Source organism: Schistocerca serialis, chromosome 4, assembly GCF_023864345.2.
Source record: "Schistocerca serialis cubense isolate TAMUIC-IGC-003099 chromosome 4, iqSchSeri2.2, whole genome shotgun sequence".
In the NCBI taxonomy this organism is placed as follows: Eukaryota; Metazoa; Arthropoda; class Insecta; order Orthoptera; family Acrididae; genus Schistocerca; species Schistocerca serialis.
Window position 1 is genome coordinate 431461691 of NC_064641.1, and position 15876 is coordinate 431477566.

General features: G+C 40.5%; 2 protein-coding genes across 3 annotated transcripts in view; both read left to right on the forward strand.

Moving 5' to 3' along the window:
- LOC126473850 (potassium voltage-gated channel protein Shab) overlaps positions 1 to 2746 on the forward strand; it is a 194057-nt gene extending 191311 nt beyond the window's left edge. Inside the window, exon 5 of the mRNA XM_050101179.1 lies at positions 2620 to 2746. Coding sequence (XP_049957136.1) covers positions 2620 to 2690 — 71 coding nt within the window. The 3' untranslated portion in view covers positions 2691 to 2746. The remainder of the gene's footprint in view (positions 1 to 2619) is intronic.
- A 4973-nt stretch (positions 2747 to 7719) lies between these two features.
- Positions 7720 to 15876, forward strand: part of LOC126475023 (period circadian protein-like) — a 267326-nt gene continuing 259169 nt past the window's right edge. Inside the window, exon 1 of one of the 2 annotated variants that reach the window (XM_050102563.1) lies at positions 7720 to 7832. The gene's annotated coding sequence lies outside the window, so the exon portion shown is untranslated. The remainder of the gene's footprint in view (positions 7833 to 15876) is intronic. The other variant, XM_050102564.1, reaches the window with a different exon arrangement.

Genomic DNA, 15876 nt, shown 5'->3' on the forward strand with positions numbered 1-15876 from the left:
AGGCTGACACCAGCGACTGCAGCAACGTCTCCTAAGCTGACGTGGGGATCGTGCAGTATTGCAGATAAAAAAAAACGCCTTTTTCCCCTCACTTCTGGCAGGTCTGGTCCCTTATTGCAGTGCTTTCCGAAGTTGCCTGTTTTCTGAAGTCTTTGTTCCACATGTAAGAACGTAATGGCTTCTGGAACGCTTCTTCTAGAATATCTCACGGCATACGCCAAGGCTGCTTCAGTGGCATCGTATCGACGTTCACCGAGCATCAGCAACATATTCAAAAATGTTCAAACGTGTGTGAAATCTTATGGGACTTAGCTGCTAAGGTCATCAGTCCCTAAGCTTACACACTACTTAACCTAAATTATCCTAAGGACAAACACACACACCCATGCCCGAGGGAGGACTCGAACCTCCGCCTGGATCAGCCGCACAGTCCATGACTGCAGCGCCCGAGACAGCTCGGCTAACCCCGCGCGGCTGCAACATGTTAACATACTCGTTGTACATACATGATATCTTCATCCGACTTCAGAAACTGCGGCTCACTAAACCCCGTTTGTTTGTGTGGTTCGACCTGTCGCATATACGGCCGCGTACGGCCACAGTCGGCAGTCTAACAGCTCATCGAGGAAGCTTGTCGCTCCAAGACACTCAGAAACGTTGCATCTCGTCCGCAGCACCTTTATAACGTGCACTGCATTATATACAGCATGTGTCATCTGAGTCTGAATCTTTGAAGGGTTGTAGCTCCCAAACTAAACATGATAAGAATGGAATTCAAATTGATTTGTACACATCTGGATTCAATGATTCCAGTGCACATTAGAAACAACTATTGTTGTATTTTAAAAAATTGTATCTCTTTCCTGTAACTCTCTGCAAAATAACACAATAAATCATGTTCATAGCTTGGGGAAAGTGTAACGTTTCTTTTGCTGACCAACAGTAACAAATATTCCCTTCACCTACCTTAACATGTAGACACATCAGTATGTTAGTTTTTTTTTTCTTTTTTGTGTCGAACAGTCGTCCTAAAAATGCAATCACATAATGTACTACTTGATGTTTTCTGCACAGTCGTAAGTGTACCAATAAGAGGACTACGCCTGTAAGTAGAGACTAACCGTTTTGTGTCCATGCATCACACTTCAACATGTGACCTGCTGTTCAGGTGAAAATACGCATTAATGGCTTCTTCTTACCACTTGTACCTTGATGTACTAACCAAACTGAAAACACGTAACACGTAATAGCTATAATTATCAGTCTGCAAATGAAGTAAATGTTGATTTAATATTGTTGAGAACACTGTCGTCAGCGCACTTATAGACATTATACCATGTATAATAAAGATTCTAGGGAAGTTATTTTAAAATATAACAGTTCAGACAGCAGGAGACATGTTTGACTTATGTAGCAGTGTGTAAAAACCTAAGCAGAAAATTTAGCTACAAGTAAAAACTACTAAATGTTTATAGATATCTTCTAGTCTGGCTGGCTACAGTTGTCTGATAGGCTGTTTAGCGATATGACCACATTTCAGTTTGCTGTACGGTTTGCTGTTTGTTCCTTTCAGTGGTGGTATGCTTCTATGTTACCCCCTTCTCGTTTCCACACCCACCTATATGGAAAGTAGGTGATTCTGACCCCAAAACACATCTTTCCAGATAGTAAGTGATATGTGTATCAAGGTCATTACAAATCAATCCAGTGGTTCGGGAGGAGATATGAAAAATACATACATACATACAAGCATATGAATATTTTTATAGTATACTAGCGTTTTACTTGTGACTTCGACTGAGTACACGTATGCTACACATATTGCACACATCTTTCCCCCCTTCCCTCTCCTCTCTCTGTCCATGTCCTCCACATCCCTCTCCACCTCTCTGTCTCCTCTTCTTCTCCCTTCTCTGTCCATCCCCTCGTCCTGCTTTTCTCTTTCCAGCTTCTCATGCCCCTTCTATCTCCTCCTCCCCCCTCACATTGTGTGTCTCCTCCTCCCTCTATCTCTTCCTCCCCCTTCTCTGCTCATCTCATCTTTCCCCTCCCCTTACCTCCTTCTCCCCACTCTGTCTGCTCAGCTGCATTCATCTGAAAGTATACACCCTGGAACTCATTCCAATACTAACTGTGCAACATGCTAGTCTTGCAGGCAGCCTAGATGCCAAGCATTACCAATCCTTTTCCATCGCCATCCCCACCCCTACTAGATCTAGGTGGTACTCACCTCACAGTACTTCTTTGCAGACAATAAGTAATATGTGTACCAAATTTGGTTGAAATCGATCTAGTGGTTTAGGGATGGTGTAGAGTATACACACATACATCGATTTATGTATATGTATAGATTCGGCAGGTTTGTAGTGCCTCATCTGAAGAACATCAAATTATTTCAGACAGCAAAGGTAACAAACTGCCCACTTCCAACATTGTGCATCACATCCAGCTATTTCCCACTGGTAGCTCACAACACTTATAGGGTAATGCAGAAGTGAGAATAGGGATAATAAGATGTTAGCAGCCCTACCACTTAGATTCGGAACTTGGCCGTAAGATGGCAGCACGGCGCGCCGCTTGCCGCACGCGCTGAGCGCTGTGTTGTGTTGTGTTCGGCAGGTGACAAGTCCGCCCTGATCTCCAGAGGATTCGGGTTCGACACTGGCTCTCCCACAGAACTGGGCCGGTAGCTTGCGGCGCCCTCGCCTCCCGTCCGCTTCACACGGCGCCTAGAGCACCAAGGTCATCGTCACACTGCACTATTATCTCATATCTGCATTTGCTACTATACAAGCATGTCTGCTCTACACCTTTTGTGAGACAATGCTCGTCAAGAGTTCTCGAGCGCTGCCATGTACCTGCGAGGCTTGGGCCACGGGCTGCCTCCCCAAGCACGGCACTCAAGAGCTTAGCTCTCATACACACACACACACACACACACACACACACACAAACACACACACACACACACACGCACATACACACAAAAAATATACTTATTTGAAAAGTAGTTCACTTTCAGTTTTGTGAGTGCTTTTAACCTAATATTACGATTAACATAATTGCAGAAACCTTTTATTTTTAAAAGCGTATTTTTTAGAAGAAACTCTATAGTTTGAAGTAACTCGTCTTTGCAGACATTGACGTCTACTAATTCTATTATCACAACTGTAAATTGCAGACCGCGAATTGTTGTTAAGCAAATTCAGATAAGATATAATAGTGTTAATCTCTTCTTTCATACACCTTGCTGAAGCGGTTTCAATTGGCAATTAACGACAACATAAATTTGAGTCTTATACAGCGCTAATATATTCACAATTTTGTATTTTAATTCGTTGATAATAAATACTAATAAGCACTCCTAAATTTGAGAGTGGTTTACTGAAGTTCTAAAAATATATTAACTGTATTCTACATAAACATATAGCTCATATCTTCCATTTTGCTTGATCCCAATTTTTTATGATTCGTTCATTAGTTTTGGAGCCTTCTTTATTGTTTTTGTATCTTCTTTAAACCAAATTTTTCTAACTATTGCCTATAGACAACTTCGTTTAGGACTTAGCTGTGACCAGCCTCCTATCGTTGTCTCACAAAGTACGATATTTACTCTTTACACTAACACCTGTGCAGTCCTTCAGTCACACATAATGGTATTTCGACTAAACGTGCAAGATAAATGACACTCTCAGCTGTTCACACCACTCGCTGCTACATGATATTACCTAGACTGTCAAACGAAAAGTTAGTTATCCATTCTCAACGACATTTGTATGATCCGCATTAACATTCTATTTTTAATCTCGTATCACTTTCTTTTTTCTTTTCAATTTAGTCTATCGCTTCATAAGTGCCCGCTAACTGAAGAGAAAGGAAGTCGTTTATATAAAAGTGAGGAAGCTGACAGCGAACTTCAATACTTAGTGTTTACCTGAATACCTAGTAGATAAAATTTAGTGATAAGACGCAGTTATTCGAATACCTTTCTTTTTAGATTTAATACACAGTTAATGAGAAATCAAAAAGCAACTCAAGACCTATTAAGGACATTAAATGCTTTCTAAAATTACGGACACATTACGCAAAATTTTCCTTCTTCCTACAGTCAACTTGCCTTTAACCCAAAATATTGTAATACCTTTCATTATTAGTGACGTAACATACCGTTGTAGAGAGTGAATTTTCAGTTATTAGCAATGTAATGTCTGACAGCAAAATATTTATAAGTAACTTTTGCAAAAATTGTACTTGCTCGTATGTCGTTAATATTTGAGTTCGAGTCACAAAATCTTGAGCCGAATCGGTTGAACATATCGCTATCTGAGTGTGAAGACATACCAGTGGTGACAAATTCTTTTACTGCTTAAGTGGGACACACTAATAGACCCTCCTCAGAATTCCCACATGGGACTCCACTATCACCTAAAAATAATACAAAAAAATAAAGGAAGAAGTCAAGATTGCCTTTATTATGTGAAAATACTGTAAAACATAACGTAACACCAAAGAAACTTGACCACAGCCTTAAGTGCATTAAAGACAGGGACGAGGAAACTCCGAATCAACAATTAATATTAACCGTTAGGTTGTCTTTTCTGAACTGCCAGCGTATATTTGGACTCATGGTAGTGAGTTTTGTTGCAAATGTTCTGTTAGTATCGCTCTGATTAAATATGTGCTCAGAGAAATGGTTCTTTCGTTACATGGAAAATAATTTAATGACTCGCTTCTGTCGTTCTTATTTGAATTTTCCGTCACTTACTTAATAACTCAAAACTCGTTTAATTCTTTACTATATAGTGAAACGTTTACAGAGATAAACATTTACAGGTAATTAAGGTGTTTTTACTGACTCGTTACAATTAAAATAAGATTAATGGATATAGGTATCAATAACTATCAGGAATAGTTTTCCTTGGAAGCGTGAATACGTTTTTTTAATTCTATTTTTAACTTGATATAAAGAACATAAATGTAAAACGTGGCGTCTTTAACTTCACTTTCAATGTGGTGTTCACTTTTTCCTTACCGATACTTGTTAAGTTAGGATGTAGTAAGAAGAAGAATTTTCTGAGAATAAGGGAAATTACGCTTCTAGAACTTCTTAGCAGATAAAAACTCATCGTTTTGTTTCCCTCAGTAACTCTCCTCGTTTCCTAACTTCACAGACGTTCTCCTGCCTACCTCGCAGCACTGACGCTCTTGGAAGAAGAGAACGCCTTGCTTATAAGAGTTAGCCCGTAAGGCAGGAAGAAGAACGTTTGTTCAGCAGCACCGATACAGTTTCAATCCGCCAGAGAGTTTCAAATCATTGCACGCTCCGCTGCAAAGTGAAAGTTCGTTCTTGAAATGACAAATTAGTTCGATAAATATGTGGAAAATGAGAACAAGGAGAATAGTTATTTTCTGTGGATCTTTATTGTTACTAAATAGCGTAATGGAAACTTGACTCGCTGAAACGAACGAATGCGGTGTACTCACAATTATTACAATGCTGGTATCTAGTTTTGCTTTTAGTCTTAATCTTACTGGACAAAAATTTAGTCACCATCCACCTCGTAAAGCGTAACGCATCCATGAGGTCCAATAAGAAACTCCTATAAGAGGAGCTGTACAAATTTATGACTTACGTGGTGCCAACGTTCTATTATCTCTACCACAGCAACGACCTGACCGACAATGGTGTATGGATGCCCCACCCCCCCACCCCCCCCCCCCCCTACCCCTCCCTGGCGTGTTTGTTTCAGACCGTTAGATTTGTTCAGTAAACTTCCTGCGTTGGTACTTTGCGGATCAGTGGAGATGAAGGTTGCTCTTTCGTATTACTCATGTCAAGCAGTCACGACATTGATCAACACAAGATTAATCGTCTTGTAAGAATGGGCTTTTAATGTCAACTTCAGCAATAAGGTTACAGGCAAACGTCTTTTATTTACGGCACCTAGGTGTAGCAGATTCAAGATACCTGCTATGCCGACTAAAGATTCAATTTACGCTTAATTAAAATATCGTCATAATAATCAGCTTGTACAATACTTTGTTTTCAGACATTCTGGAACGCTTTCTGTGGCTTACGAGGAATGCATCTAGACGAATCATTGAGAAACAGACGGAAACAAAATTAGTCCAACCAGACAACGCACTACCACATGTCTGCAGTAGAAGGAGCAATCATGAAGTTTTAATTTTCAGCTCGAAAAAATAAAATTACATGATTAGACATTTTTTTTGTACGAATTGGTGGTATCAAAGCGATGTATAGTAACATTTACGCTAGGTTCCAGCCACGTCAAGCGCTTGAATATCCACGAGCTTACGGAAGAGTGTCCTTGCCCGTTATCGAGGGGTGACTGATATTAGCTTGCTGCTGTCGTGCTTATATAGTTGTGATGCCACAAGTGATGTCAGAAGAGGCCAGCTCAGGCCTATATAAGGTAACGTTCTTGTTGCGCGCCCGTCGCTCCTGCGATCGGCCATCGGAAAGTTGAAACGAAAGTGTCAGGCACATAACAAAAACATTACCATTTTATATAAATTAAAGGTGGATGAGGTCTGAGCATCATCGGGTCCTTATGCGGAATCAGGTGGTGATTAGTCAAAATGTGTGTGGGACTGGGACTCGAGCCTGGAATGTCCTGCTTACTAGGAAGTTGCATTAACCACTGTGCCACCTAGACACAGTGTCTATCGCAAATGCCCGGACTGTGTCGGCATGCTCCCCAGATGACCCACCCACCGACCCATCACTACTTATCCGCAGTCCCCGGCAATATTCCCCATTCTCGCCGATTTTAGATTCCCGCTGGTGGTCGAACAAAAAACGTGCATCACACTGCAGGTTGTGGATCCATTGCCTACCGAGATGAATCAGTTACATCAGTTAGGTGATTGTGTGGTTCCTGTTCTTTCGGGCATGGCCGAAGAACAGACGTGACGCATCCATATAATTTATACAAAAACGTTACGCTGTATGGCGCCGGACTGGGCACTTTTGACGTCACTGTCGACAGCACAGCTAAATAAGGGCGACTGGAGCAATTACATATCTGAAACATACTGAAGCCCCACAATATATTACCGTAGTCTGCCGCTAAAGAAGGCACAGCGCGTTGATACAGTGGAGATGGGATGGGCCATTCTGATATGCCTCCCCTACTGTGCTGTGGTGCATAGGTTTCAATGCGTACTGTACACATGTAGCTGTATATATGCAAAATAATAATTATTTAACTTATTTTTTTCGAAGTGGTAATTGAAACTACACGAGCGCCCCTCTTACACCGTAGTCACTTTTTCGCCCACTGTACCAGGGCCTTGTGTGCAGCTCTGCTCCCACAGTCCATGCCGATCAGTTTTCTGCCGTGTTCATTCTGACGGTCATTTTGAAGGTGACTAACTTTCTGTCCATACGAAGTAGACGTCGATAGGCGTAAAAACACGAGTCGGTGCAGGCGAGTAACGCGAGCGCCGCGGTGTGCGCAGGCCACAACATGTCGCAGGCGGACGGCAACAGCACGGGAGGCGACAGCGCCAGCGGCGGCGGGGGCGGCGGGGGCAGCCGCGGCCCGCAGGCGACCGGATGCTACCGCAACTTCGAGCACTTCGGGTCGCGCGGCCGGCGGCCGGGCAGCGCGCCCACGCCGGGCCTGCCGGGCCAGCCCTCCAGCTCGCCGCCGCCCACGCACCCGCTGCTGGACCTCCCGCCGGGGGGCGGCGCAGCCGCCGCCGCCGCCACCGCCCTCGTGAGCACGGGGGCGGCCAACGCCGCGCCGCCCCTCGACGAACTGCAGCCCGCGGCCGCCATCGCGCCGGGGGGATACGTGTCCCCGGTAAGTACGATAAACGCCTGCCCCACGTGTCCGCACGCCGCCTGCGAGCCCTCCTCAAGCCGGCCGCCCGACAAGCACATCCGACTCTGAAGGCTCGTCGCAGCTCCTCCCGAGCCGCGCCACTGTTTATCTCATTGCAACAAATAACAGTGCCCAATGACATAAGACTGCAACAAAATTTACAGTCTCTGGAATATTTATAACGAGGAACCTGATTCTCTGTCACTCTCTTGACAACCAATGTAAAGTTTAATCCTATCACTAGACAGTCCAATACATAGATACATCTTATGACAGTTAGCCATAAAGATTTAATTATATCTCGAAGAAAGTGAAGTTATTAAATTCTTACAGAATGAGCTTCCACTCAGTTTTAGATGGGGAGCTGATTTTTAAAACATCCTGGCTCATTGAAACTGTGTACTGGACTGGGACAGTAATCTGGAAGTTTTACCTTGGGCCAGCAAATCCTCTGTGGACTGGTCTGTCCTGGAACGACTCACAAACTGCCGTCAAAGCTGAGCTACCTCCAGTACCTCATCTCGTACCTTTCGAAACTTCACAGAGGTTCTCCTGCATACCTCGCAGTACTAGCACTCCTGAAACAAAGGATGCTGTGGAGTAATAGCTTAGCCACAACCCAAGGAGATTGTTCTCACAGTTAATTTTCGCTTTGCAATCAAGTGTTCGCTAATTTTTAACTACATGGAAGATGAAAACTGTGTGGCAGGTCAGTATACGAACCTGAGGGTAGACAGTACTGGTGGAAGTAAAGTAGTGAAGGCACCTGGACATCTTAATCTAAAGAGCATTTGCCTGTGAAAGGCAAAGATTCCGCATTCTAGTCCTGGTTCTGCCTACAGTTTGAATTTGCATTGACGTTGCTATTAACTGTTTGGAAAATGTTATGTTCTTACTAAAGAAGTTTTATTTTCCCAGATTACACTAAACACCTGAATAGGCAACTAGTTTCCGCAATTTAAATTGCCATCTTCCGATCTCAGCCATTGTGCCACTCAATGTAGCGCACTGTCATCTAGTCCTATACATATTTGGGAGCAACTCGTTGAAGAATAAGCTCCAATACAGCGTCTTATATCACAATAAAACCGCGCATGTGGTAAACTCTCACAAAAGTTTGTGATAAAATGTATTTTATCAGCTGAGTGTTTACACAAGTGCGTATTTCATCAGAAACTTTTGTGTTTGCCACAAGAATGGTTTTATTATGTGATATAAGACGCTACATTGGTGCATCTCATTCAACTAGTTGCTCCCAGAAATGTGATTAAATGAAAGTGCACTACAGTGAGTGCCACGACGGTTGAGATCTGAAGAAGGCAATTTAAACGGCTCAACTAGTTCTCTCTATATGTATTCATTGCTACATGGGCAAATAAAACTTCTTTGGTAAGAAGATTACATCTTTCAGATTGAGAGATCTCTCTCTTGCTGACATTGTAAAGTAACCATGATTGTTTGTCTGTTTATTTGTAAGACCTTCTATGCAGTACTGAGAGACACTGAAATCTCCGCGCCACACTACCGTAGGAGGGGAGCTCAAGCAAAATGGCGTAGACCGTCTCCGCATTATCAATGGGCTGCGATACCGCTCCCGTACTGTGGCACAGGCATGTCAGTGCCAGCCAGCACTGCACATATGTACTTGCAAACAGACAAAAAAATTAATTACGGAATTTCATTTTTTATAGATGATAATTAAAACGATATGACGAAGCTTCGTACATAAAGACATAGACTCACTGTCATCGACTGAGATACGTCACGCAATAATGGTCCTTGAAACAACAATCCTCGATAGGGATTGAGGAACAAAGTAGCAGAAGAATATTGCAGGATTGTAAACAATGTTGATTTGAAAACTACTATCGGTATTGGACAGAACGCCATGATTTCCAGTGCAAACAGCACATGTATATTCTCTCTGTAAGAGCCGCTTCTCTACTTCTAGTTTCGTTTTCTTTACTCTAATGACTCATCACAGTGACTTTAACTAATGCAACTGAAGTCGCAGCTTCCTTGCGTCAAGATTATCAATACCTGACACCCGTGCGTAACAACTCTAGTACCGATAGGCACATTGGTTGGGTCCAGGCAAGAACTACTGTACAAAAACACACAGCTGCTAAACAAAAGCTGCCTGAAAAGCAAAATTCATAAGAGAAGGTAATAAACAGCTGATATAAAACTAAACGATGCCCACATAAAACAAATATGCCTCGAACACCAGCAGGATGAGCACGTGATCTTTCAACAGCAACGAATAACTTATTTCTGATTTCATACTGTCACTTTGGTTTCGACCGTGGAACTCATCTTCAGTGGCTTTCCTGTTTCATTTACATTTTCAAATAGCAAGGATAGTGTACTACCGGTATCACGTGGAATCCTTAGATACAGATCTTTACAACGTCGATAAACGTATTTTATTGCAAGTCACATTTAACGCAAAATATACATATACCACTGGATTCGATTCATTCCCTGCAAGATATAGTAAACTGACAACGAAGCATCCCAATCCAGACCTCTCAATCTCTCTTTGCTGTCTGTGAAAGACACAACGTAGCCCACTAAAGATGGCCGTCGTTCAACAACCGATTTACCGAAATAAAATCACTGGTAAGTGCCTATTTGCCGCTTGCCATTACCGTGTTATGTAGTTATACAAAGCGATGCACAAATATCTGATTGCTTTTCCACATTATGCATATACGGACACAAAATTCTGTTAAATTTCCTGTCACATTTACGTTGAAATATATTCCTTTCTCAAGCAGAACTGAAAAAAGAATGAACTTGTCTCTGTATCTATTCATAAAATCATACCAGTATCGTTGTTTTGTCATATAGTTGAATACCGCATAATATTAAGGACGAAATTACAAACAATGCTTGTGAGGAATCAGTGTGTAACGGCCTTCTATGTAGCAAATGGGAACGCGTAGGACAGCATGAGAAGTACAGTCTGTAGTTTCCCCATAAGACTTGTTCCCCCATAGGATCTTAAGATCTTAGCAAAGCTGGAAAACTCCAAATATATGAATTTTGACCAACGGCTGACCCCTAACTACTCCATGACCAACAATCCATCAAATAGGACGTTCTTATCGGTAGACAAAATGTTAAAGAAACTTTTGGACTAAGTTAAAGAAAACTTAATAACTGTGACTTGAGTACGCATGATGCAACTATTTAAGGTATGGGCTAATATCTTGTTATAGAAACTTCCTCTCCTTGGAAAAATCATGCTGGTTCTGGAAATCTGTTCCACCACTTACAAGATGTAAATTAAGCTAACACTCGCCCTTATTCACTACAATTTTTTGCTAACAAGTCCATTGTACATTAAATCCACTTCCGTTTTTCACAAGACTGTCTTAGAAATAGAACTGACTTGTGAACTAATGCTAAATGCAGCATGAATCGTTGTTGGAAAGGTTTTAACCGTGGCCGTAGTACTACTCATTTCTGCCTCACTACTGTTTTCTTTTGTAGTATAAAACATTTTCGGATCCAGTTATGCTCTTCAGCACATTGTATTTTTTCTGAGTGACTCCAGCGTTTCACTTAATGGTCAAAGCTCCATTTTCTGTTTATTGGTAACTTCTACTTCAAATGCGTGTGTAGTGCAGAAGTAAGGTATTTCATTAGTAATTTCTACTTGTAGAGTAAGTGTCAACGTAGGCAATGGTGGGAGAAGACTGTGAAGCATCGAAAGCTGACACGAAAGCTCTTAAAACCTCAGCCCACGATCAAAAAAAAATTCAAAGCACAGCGTTATTGTGGCATTTCCATTTACTTTGAAGCGGAATGTAAAATATGCTGGCTTCACATCAATGAGGACCACAAAGTGAAATTTTATTTTACAGTATTTAAAAATTTCAGGCTTCGTAAATTCAAGAAAATACCACATTTTTCTTTTCTACAAGAAACAGATAAAAACAAGAAACGCAAAAAGTCACAGGAAGCTGGTCCGTGTGAAACATGTCGAACTGTGCAATAAAGCGAAACATAAAACTCGAGACACAGTACTGTAAAAACAAATTTTAGAAAAAGAAAAGAAAAGAAATCTTGGTCTATAACTTATCCGGCGAGAACTGCCCTTAAGTTGTTCCTCTTTATAGTATTGCTGTACATCTGAAGAAATTCACAATTCTTGGCCTTTGGTGGAAAGGGGAAGGAGGTAGCGTGGTGGGGGGGGGGGGGGGGGGGAAGGCGGCTGAATTAAAACGTCGTACTTAACCGACAGCAGACACCATATTCTGTAATTGGCTGGAAGCACTCTTGCTGCGGTGTATATCGTTGTGCTTCTCATTCCCTGTTCCTGTGCCTTTATATGACTACAGGTAGCAGATACTAACAGGAACTTCAGTTCTTGTTGCACTCACACTAAGAGGTTAGTGCCTTGACTGTTAAAATACAAGACGAGTTTCCGTACTTGTTACAGAGGATAAGTGCCTACAAATCCTAGCTGACCGTCCATAAAGAATCATGACGCTCCTGGCTGTGTTTTCGTCAGCTCCATTCACTTCTTAATTCGACAAGGAAACGGCAGATTTTAACACTCGTGAATGAAACAATGACTTTACCAAAAACATAATCTGGATATATCATTTAGCGTCGCGAGTAAATCTCGACTCGAATAGCACATATTTTACATATTCGTCACTTATACAGTATTTTGGAAATTCGTATTTTATATCGAAGCTTTGTAGTAATGACTGCACAAAAGTTCGTGTTTACTAAGGTTATCGAGAAAGATTTCTCCTTAGGATAATGCCATGAAGCAGTATGCCTTACAGATTACTCGCATATCACTTACATTTCAAACGTGCTCACCCGGATACATTTCAACGTGAGTATAGGCGCTTTTGGTATCTGAATGTAGCTTTGATTATAGGACTAAAAGTCTGTCTCTTTTCTCTGACATGCAATCCATTACTTCTTACTAACGTAGTAAAACGTAGTAAAACTTTCTACCTATTGATTTTAATTATATGAAGTAACAACAGCCAGGATAATACTATGACGTTAGTCATTTTGTAGCTTCCCCTGCGTGTCACTGGAAATTTGTTAGATTCAAGTAGAGAAGGAACCGCTCTTAAGTAAGATATAAACCAACATTTACTAATTTTCTTTCACGTAGTATTTAGATCATTAATTTAAATCTAAGAAAGTACTATCATTGCAGATGTTATATACGCTGTATAAGAAAATGTGCTCTTCACTCAAATCATTTTTAAAGACTATTTCGGTACGAAAAACAGCTTTCCCAAGATTTCTTGTTCTTAATATTTTTGACTAATTTTGGACGCTACATCTCTTCTCGGTGACATACAAAATTTACTGATCTCTTGTCTACATATCTGACATTTTTACATAAACACATATTTTCTGGAAGAAAGGTACTATTTACCGGTGTTTATATTTTAATTAGGGACCAATCTAAGTTTAGAAGTATTTTAATCCCTGAAGTAATTTTAATACATTTACATCAATTTTACAAGGGCGACTAATCAGTTATTTCTGTCAGCTTGTATATGCTATTCAAAAGTTATTAAGAGCCCTCTGATTCTAAATGGGCCTAAGTGACACTGTAATTCAGGGTCTAACTTTATCCTATTTTTGCACGAATCTTCTAACTGGTGACAGGCCTAAATATGAAAATACTAATTAAATCTTTAAAGGAACTGTTACTTTTCTTTCCGCACGTATTTCTCTCCTAGATCTTTCAAACTACATTTTAATGTTTCGAGCGGCCCCTCCACTGTTGTACTAGAGTTACCTCCACCGACTTTCAACTTCTAACGAGGTTATGCAGTCTGTTTCCGTACTTCTAGTCGTCTGCTTAATTGCATCTCATACAGAATCTTTCATATTTATAATTAAAGGAATGTGTTAATTGGGTTTACTATGTAGTTCTTAAGAACTCCTAGAATACGTGCAATTGGTCGTTGCTCACTTATATAGAAATTTGAATAATTAAATAATAGCTTATAATGTGAAATCCAAATTTCTAAGAAGTTAAAATAACTGTATACCAATGGGCGCTCGATGTGACACATTTTGTCTTGTATTACACAACAGTTGCCTAGGTTTGATGACCTACTAACCCATCAGATACCATATGTAACATATGTGATTTCATTTAATGAGGTAGTTTTTTGCTCCCGTCTACATTTACTTTATGACCATGTTCTTAAGGAAGAAATTAATGGATGACAAATCTTTTAATGCATGTTGCAGATTGTAAGCGTAATAATAAAATAACGAGAGCAAAATCGCGCCTTTGGTGTGTGTATGAGTGTGTGTGCGTGCGTCTGTCTTTGTGTACGTGTGTGTGTGTGTGTGTGTGTGTGTGTGTGTGTGTGTGTACTTATGTAATTAGCTACATCCTAACCTTTCATATTGTGTAAATTATTAATTGTGTTTTTGTGCCTTCTCCTCAGTATGTATGGTAGAGTATTGTAACGATCCATTCATTCGAATTTCTGTCTCTTTGACTGGAGCAGCCTTTGTAATTCAAAGCGTTCTTCTTTGCTGTCCTTTTTTGACATGTACTGTTATATTTGTGGTTTTATTTTTCTCTGTAAGTGTTAATTATTGTTTTGATTGCTATAGCTCTTGTTTGATAAAAATATTAATTTCATAACATGCTGCTTTATAAATACGAAAACTCATTCCGCGTTGTACATAAATTTCAATAGAATCACGAGGTAGAGGTTTTGTTAGAAAACAAAATAAATGATACTTCTGTTTGTAAAGAATATTTTTTATGTTATGCTAGAACAACACCAGAAATACCAAAATCTGTTACCGGTCTTTAAATAGATACTGTCAGATCTAATCTGCAGTCAGAGAAATACACTCAAAATGTGCTAAATTTGTTCTAACACAAAGTTAAAGTCTGAACTCACGCGAAGTTTGCCGCTGAAGGTGCTACTGGCTGTTTTCATTTGCTAAGTAAACTCTGACATGTTCTTTATGAAACATAAATTCCGCCTGCTTTTGGATATCAAGACATTTGTTAAGTCTTTGACTAGTCCTCTCTCGATCTTTTTCTGTCTCTCTCTCTCTTTTGTAGGACCTCAAAAAAGACGACAAGAAAAACGAGAAAATCGATGAATTCCCTAGTGAGTTCGAATGTTGCTTTTGCACATCGAAGGTAGTATTGCCCATTTATCTCTGCTGTCTCTCTATCTTGTATTTTTCTAAAGTAAGATTTGCGGTGCTCGCAAGCTGTGGCCTCGTTAGCAGGGAATTTGCTTCAAGAGAGCTGCTCCGGCGTGCGTTCTTGCACTAAATGATTATGAAACGGATTTCGTAACATAAACGAAGTTCCTTAACAAATATGAAGCACAGACTCGCAGAACAACATTTTTTCCTAACAATGCTCTGTTTCAGATACGTGTAATTTTTGCAACTTCGACTCTCGTTCTATATCATTCGCTGTTTAAGAATTTTTCAAAGGGAAATGTAACTCTGTAAAAACCGTAATAAGCACATACCACGTATTTTATGGGAAGATTAAATAAATACGGTAACAGTTTTCTTCTTTGTGATGTTACTGGTAATTTGTGAAGTGCTCAAAGATTAAAGATTCTTCCGAACATTTAGATGGGGTATTATTCCAATGTTGTAAGCAGCTGATTCTCCTGCAAGTTAATTAGGCACGCATTTAAAGGTATTGTGCAATAACTGAGCTAATGACGTATTGCAAATCAAAATTCTGAATAAGAAACCTATATTTCAATAGCTAACAATGACGATGATAATTCAGAGAGCACCCTTGTTGGACTTCTCGTTCATCAGTTACTAGGTTGCTGAATTATACCTACCAGTATTTGTTCTTTGTTTACTGAATAAACTGTTCTTTGGAAAAGAGTCTTTCGACTGATTTGTAAAGAAAGTCCGTCACGATAGTTTTCGTTTCTACCGAAAGCAAGAAGAAGAGTGAGTTACGTACATTTAAAGACAAATTCACCGTCCCCGACTGTTGCACTGACTGCAGCAGCTTCCG